This window comes from Drosophila bipectinata, chromosome 3R (genome assembly GCF_030179905.1).
Source record: "Drosophila bipectinata strain 14024-0381.07 chromosome 3R, DbipHiC1v2, whole genome shotgun sequence".
Taxonomy (NCBI): domain Eukaryota; kingdom Metazoa; phylum Arthropoda; class Insecta; order Diptera; family Drosophilidae; genus Drosophila; species Drosophila bipectinata.
Genome location: NC_091739.1, coordinates 25090472 through 25097616, shown reverse-complemented (window position 1 = coordinate 25097616; position 7145 = coordinate 25090472). Strand labels below are relative to the sequence as shown.

Below are 7145 nucleotides of genomic sequence, written 5' to 3'. Positions count from 1 at the left end.
AATTGGTTAACACACTTAGCGAGTTGGGTAAATACTTATTTAATCTTATCAAGTTCATTAAAACTCACCATGTTAAAACAAAATGTGCAAAATTCCGACCAGTGATAACAAAACAAAGGGGAAGAATAGTTAAGGGTGAAGATTAAAATTGACAGAATCGAACATTAAATCATATAGCTTCCGACCGAAAACGGATAACCATGAAGCGGACGGCCGTAAATTTTGTTGGATCGTTATGGCTAATTTTATTAGCGTTCTTAGCCACTAATGGCCAGGAAATTTCGTCATCGAACGGACTAGCATTACCTGGTATTGTGAGTATTTTGATTACTTGTCAAGTGATAAAGACTTATCATAGGTTCTTTTTTTGTAAAAACCAGCACGGACGTATTATATCTGGTAAACAGGCGACAACTGGGCAGTTTCCGTGGCAGGTGATTCTAAAAAGGGACGAATGGGACGATTTACTCTGCGGTGGATCCATTATTTCGGACTCTTGGGTCCTGACCGCGGCTCATTGCGGCTATGGCTTCGATTCGTTGTTCCTGATCTTCGGCACTGTGGAGCTGAACAACGAGAATGCTCTGAATATGACCTCTTCGAGCATATTCGTCCATCCCAACTACAACGACAAAATGAATAACGATGTGGCGCTTATCCAGCTCCCCCAAGCTCTGACCTTTTCCAACACGATCAGCCCTATCAGTCTGGTATCCACCTCCCAGGACTGGAACAACTTTGTGGGCAGTGTGGCCACCGTAGCCGGATATGGACTTATGGACGACGAGTACCTGGAGTACTCCGAGACTCTGCAGTACGCCCAAGTCACGGTCATCGGCAATGAGAACTGTGCTCCCATTTACGGCTCCTCTGTGGTGTTAGACTCCACTCTGTGCGCCCAGGGAGCCGATGGCACCAATATGTCTATCTGCAGTGGAGATTCCGGTGGTCCCCTAATCCTCTACAACTCGAGTTCCGGGCAGTGGCAGCAAATTGGTATCAACTCTTTCGTGGCCGAAGATCAGTGCACTGCTGGGTATCCTTCTGGCTATGTTCGTCTCACCTCATTCCTTCAATACATTGGAGAGACCACTGGGTTGGTAATAAATTAATAAACAATGTATATCCATTTATACATAAATATGTACAGAAAATACAATAAAAGCGCAATATTACAAAAATACGGTCTATTTTTAAATTTTTCTTTATGGGTTTTGAGAATTTGTTTAAAATGTATAAGAAATGGGATTTTCAACTTGCAAAAGTAATATATATGATTGGAATATATAATTTAATAATGGGTGATGTACAAAAACTTTAGGGACTTTTTGTTGATATTGGTTTTGCTAAAAATTTCCCTATAAATTCGATAATACAATCAAAACAAACAATTACAATTTTGTCATTAAATGGCATTAAGTATTTATGAGTTTCATAGGGCTGATTATTAAATAAAAATACAAAATATGTAAAGAAAAAGCTGTTCATGTAGCTAAATTATGAATTCAATTAATTCATTCGGTTTTTTTTTTTAATTGAATTAAATTTTTATTAGGTTTTATTAGGTGTTATCCTATTAAGATCCATTTATTTTGAATATATCCATTTATCCTTTCTTTAACTCTTTGTGAAAAACTAGACAACTAGAAAACTAGACTAATTAATAGCCCCAAAAAATAGCAAATGAACTGTTGTTTCGCCTTCTGGCATGGTTCCGATCAAAATTCCAAATATTTCTCAATATTTTTTGTGTTTTTTTTTTTCAGCCAGGCCAAAATAGATGTTCATCTTGTTAGGCTTGCTCTTGCTTCTTTTCTCTGGCAGTCATCTAACATTTATGCGCTATTTTTAGCCACGTATCTGACGGATACAGGCACACACATACTATACACAACTGTGAGAGTGTTTTGTGAGTAAAAAATAAATTCAATTTAATTTTAAGAAGGAGAAACAACACAAAAAAAAAAAACGCATAATTTTCACGCCGTTCAAATGACGAGAATGCAGGCTGAGAAATGAGAGAGAAAAGTTGGGGGAAATTTTGAGGGAAATTTTCGATCTTGAGGCGGAAAGTTGCGAAAGCGCTTTTCCGCTTATATTTTAGTGGGAAATTTTGAGGCGAGAAAAATTATTCAATACCGCGTTGGTGTGAGGATCAAGTGTGTGTGTGAATTTTCCCCAAGTGTGTGTCTATCAGTGTGTATGCGTGTGTTGCCTTGCGTCGGATCTTGGGGTCGCTTTCTTGGCTAAGCAACTTGGTCAGCATCAGTGTTCTCGGGGTTTCGACAGCGTATAGTGTGTTTGAAACGCTAAGGTTGGTCCACCAGGATTTTTACCCAAAAAATTATCAAAAAAAAAATTCTATATAATATAATTTAACTCTCGTCTTTGACAAATTGGTATTTAAAAATGGATAAAATATACCAGTTTTCGAAAAAAAAGTGATAAGTGCATTTTGAAGCATAAAACTTCGAAATTTATTAAAAAATGGGATCAACTCTATTATTTCACGATAAATAATGTGCATATGTATATGTGTCAAGAGAGCTAAGAATTTTAATTAAGTTCTTAATATAAAAAATTGACAAGTGCAATAACTAAAAAGTTTATAATATAAAGTGAAAACTTCAAAAAATAGTATTTTTGGCTTTAAAAAATTTTCGAATGAAAATTTATGAAAATTGTTTCGGATGCTTCAAAAAATTCGCTTATAAGGAATTTTGTAACTAAATCTGACGGCACCAATACCATCAAATATCCCTGCGTGTGTGAGAATATATTGCACACACTCACAAGAAAGCTCCACCAGAAAATGGGATACATATACATATGCACACACACCTTACACACCTATTCTGCTACGCACAATTTTCACACACACACCCCTACACTTAAAAAAGTGTTCTCCTCGAAGAAAATTCTTTAAAATTAACTGCAGACAGACACCTGCCTACTCGCTCTATGAAAAAATAACACACACATTCAGATCAGTTTATTTTTAACTCTACTTGAAATTTAGACGAAAAAGCTTTTCCGTCTAGCTTTCTGTGATCTCATAAAGTGAACAAACAGTCGAAGGCAATTGAAGATATGGGAATTTATCCTTGAGATTGTTTTTACGAGCTAGAGAAGGGGCGGGCGGAAAAGCTATATATTTTGGAAAATAAGATAGCTGCTTGGGAAAACATAGATATACATATAGAAGAAAAGATATAGATACAAAGATGTATAGATATATATTTGTCTTGCCACCCACAGAAATTCAAAAACAGAACTAATATTTTCTTGCCATTTATGAATGATTTCGAAGGCCAAATTATTATGTTACTTATACATTTTGAAAATAGTATAACATAATATATGTATAAAAGCTTATGAAAAAATAGATATTAGGTAAAAGCTTTTTATTCTTTTAATAATTAAAATAAAAGATATAAAATGAATATTTATTGTATGAACTACTAAATATTTTCCAAGATTTATGGATTAACTTTTCCTTGACTTTTGTTTAAAATTAAATTTTATATCTTCCAAACCCCTTCCTTCTAAAAAAAAAACTGATCCTCTTTGATATAGTATTTCGGGAACCAAAAAAAAAAAACAACAAAAGTATCGAAAGACCTCCAAAAGAGCAGCAACTACAACATAAATGACTTTGTCCCACTTCTGGTGGAAGCCCCATAGATACACAGATACAGATACAATCACCATCTCATCAGATACACCCACACCCACACCCACGCACTAAATGACCCCAAAGAATTGAAATCTTTTCAAATTGCAATCTCTCAACACACATCTATTTGCGTTTTTAGTGTATTTCGAAATAATAGGGGGAAACTCTAGAATTACATTTAGCACACAATGTCCAAAAAAGCATTTCTTCTTGTGAGTTTGTGTTTGTGTGTGTGAGTGGACTGGATATTTTTCACATGCAAAAGCATATAAAGTTTATTTTTAACCCAAAAAATATCGTGCAGCGCACAAAAATATATAGCTCATCGCCGGATCCGGATTCGGAATCGGAGTGGGCGTATTGAAAATGGAAAATGAAAATTACGTGAGATCTTCTGAAATGTGTTTACATTTAAATTTTCAAATTTATTGCACAGATACATATGCACACACAAAAATATTTATAATTAAACATCCCGTTCACCTATATAGATTATATAGAATGCGTCTGGAGAATTCAAATAAACAGATTTTCAATTGCACTTTTTATGTCTTTTGGAAAATAAAAAATTTTCCAAGTGTCAAGTAAAATATCACAGGTGTATTGCTCTCATGATACTTTCTACATGGGAATATATATATCGCATGATATATTGACATTTCCAATGTTTATTTTGATTCTTTTATTCAAGTAGTATAGAATTTCCAAAAAATAAAATTAGGCATTTCAAAATAAGAGATACATTTTGGAATGATAACAGCCATCTACTTAAAATACTTCAAGATGAGAGATATAATTTATTATTAAAAAGATTAAATTATGGTTTTGGGGATGAATTTTTTGAAAACCCAACCTTTCTCAAAACGAGGCATGAAATCTTTTTTAAATCCCTATTTTAAAAAACCTTTCTTTTTATTTTTCAGTGCTTTTTTCCAGTTTTCTTCCCTTCTAAGCCGTTAACAAAAACACAAACACCATGGACGCCATCAAGAAGAAGATGCAAGCGATGAAGCTTGAGAAGGATAACGCCATTGACAAGGCCGATACCTGCGAGAACCAAGCTAAGGATGCCAACTCCCGCGCCGACAAACTGAACGAGGAGGTGCGCGATCTGGAGAAGAAGTTCGTCCAGGTGGAGGTTGATCTGGTCACCGCCAAGGAGCAGCTGGAGAAGGCCAACACCGAGCTGGAGGAGAAGGAGAAACTCCTGACCTCCACCGAATCGGAGGTGGCTACCCTCAACCGTAAGGTGCAACAGATTGAGGAGGATCTGGAGAAGTCCGAGGAGCGCTCGACCACCGCCCAACAGAAGCTGCTGGAGGCCACCCAGTCGGCTGATGAGAACAACCGTATGTGCAAGGTGTTGGAGAACCGTTCCCAGCAGGATGAGGAGCGCATGGATCAGCTCACCAACCAGCTGAAGGAGGCCCGCATGCTCGCTGAGGATGCTGACACCAAGTCCGACGAAGTGTCCCGCAAGCTGGCCTTCGTTGAAGACGAGCTGGAGGTGGCTGAGGATCGTGTCCGCTCCGGCGAGTCCAAGATCATGGAGCTGGAGGAGGAGCTGAAGGTGGGTTTATCTTTAGATTCATGTTAGGAATCGACGATATCATGTTTTCTCGTATTCAGGTTGTCGGCAACTCTCTGAAGTCTCTGGAGGTGTCTGAGGAGAAGGCCAACCAGCGCGTGGAGGAATTCAAGCGCGAGATGAAGACCCTGTCCATCAAGTTGAAGGAGGCCGAGCAGCGCGCCGAGCACGCCGAGAAGCAAGTCAAGCGCCTGCAGAAGGAGGTCGACAGGCTAGAGGGTAAGTCTCCCAGTCCCAATCCCACCATACCCCCCGCCATTTCACTCAGCTCCCGAGGAGGCAAATCCCTCGACGAGACGCCGGAGATGCCACTCCAGTCGGAACGCTGGCTTCAACTAATGCTCGCATTGTATATATCGCCCAAAATGGATATTAATACTCTTACTTACTCGCCATACTCTGCTTTCATTAATTGACGTAATTATATATTTTCGACCCATATTCTGCCCATTTCTAAAAGAATAATCATCTCTCTATTTTGTATATAAATTGTATAAATGAAAACCAACAAAAAAAATGCTTTTTGCAGACCGTCTCTTCCATGAGAAGGAAAAATACAAAGCAATCTGCGACGATTTGGACCAGACATTTGCCGAACTTACTGGATATTAATAAAAAAAAAATCAAAAAACAAATCCAACAAAACTCACACAAGAATCCCCTCCCCGAAAGAAACAACAATTTTTCCCCCCAACTATATATTTTTATAAACAATATTATTTTTCCGATGCCAGTGTATTTATCCAAAACCATACACTTCTGTCCACGACTCTCTTTCTTTATACACTGTAAATAATTTGTTTAGTCTCGCTTGAATGTGGCCACACCCACGCACGCCCCGTTTCCCCCCAAAGTCTCCAGACAGTACACTGTAAAAAATCAAGTTCAGATCAAGCCAAAGCCAAAAATAAGTTGCAACTGTAGTTAATTGTGCTTTCAACACACAGGTGAATTTTTCAATGTATATGTTGTTTGAATGCCAGATATTCCTTTCCGTTATTGATGTGGCATGACCTCTCTTGACCTGTCTTGCCCTCCCTGGATACTCTCAGATCAGCACTATATATCTTTATATGTTGTCTCTGTTTTTCTCTTTTGACGATCACATCACTATTGAGTTCTCTCCCGAGGTCATTTCCAAGCTGACTTCGATTCAGGTCTTCCGCCACAGAAGTCTGCATTTATTGGTTTGATAGATCATGGCTAAAACCCGTAGATGTCCCCCTTAGATACTTTCCAATCCCTCACAGCACTGCAGACTAACTGATATAAAAATAGATACATCTAAAAATCACGTAACATACCTGTTAATATAAAACGCTTGCCAGAACAGCGCGCTTTTAACCCAAGCTGAGACTGATTTCGCACAGTGTATCGTTTAAGTGTTAAATGTTTTTCTGCCATGTCCTTATCAATGATCGGTTAATATTTGAAAATTCTAATAATTTCCCTTTAATTAATTCCACAGACGAGTTGGGCATCAACAAGGACAGGTACAAGTCCCTGGCCGACGAGATGGACTCCACATTCGCCGAGTTGGCTGGCTACTAAAATGGCTATTGAACTATGGCCTATAACCCCAGGAACATCATCAGCAACAACAACAGCAACAACAACAATGAAAAGAAGCGGAGGAAACAGAAGACGACGACGACGAAGTACTCTACTAATTTTAACGATTATCTCAGAATGATATACCAGATACCAAGAACAACATCCATTGTGTATAAAAATTCTTTATAAATCTATATACTTCATAATAAATAAATAACAACAACAACAAGATCAACAACAGCAACAAGAACCAAGCATAGATTGTAATAGAACCAAGGATCACATTATCTTTTTTGAATATTTAATTTTTTTTTATTTTATAAAAAA

The 7145-nt window shown here is 37.6% G+C and overlaps 2 protein-coding genes across 3 annotated transcripts; both read left to right on the top strand.

Moving 5' to 3' along the window:
* The first annotated feature begins 105 nt into the window (after positions 1-105).
* On the top strand, positions 106-1181 carry LOC108121926 (brachyurin). Its single transcript, XM_017236261.3, has 2 exons — positions 106-314; positions 381-1181. The coding sequence occupies exons 1-2, from the start codon at positions 201-203 to the stop codon at positions 1110-1112; spliced, it is 846 nt and encodes a 281-aa protein (XP_017091750.2). The 5' UTR covers positions 106-200; the 3' UTR covers positions 1113-1181.
* Positions 1182-2204: 1023 nt separating this feature from the next.
* Tm2 (tropomyosin 2) lies at positions 2205-7068 on the top strand. 2 transcript variants are annotated; one of them, XR_011443134.1, is made up of 5 exons: positions 2205-2314; positions 4600-5246; positions 5306-5483; positions 5794-6211; positions 6733-7068. XR_011443134.1 is itself a non-coding variant. In XM_017236627.3 (4 exons), the coding sequence occupies exons 2-4, from the start codon at positions 4653-4655 to the stop codon at positions 6813-6815; spliced, it is 855 nt and encodes a 284-aa protein (XP_017092116.2). In that variant the 5' UTR covers positions 2206-2314; positions 4600-4652; the 3' UTR covers positions 6816-7068. The 2 variants fall into 2 exon arrangements, 1 of the variants encoding a protein (XP_017092116.2); XM_017236627.3 differs by lacking the exon at positions 5794-6211 and having other exon boundaries at positions 2206-2314.
* The last annotated feature ends 77 nt before the right edge of the window (positions 7069-7145 follow it).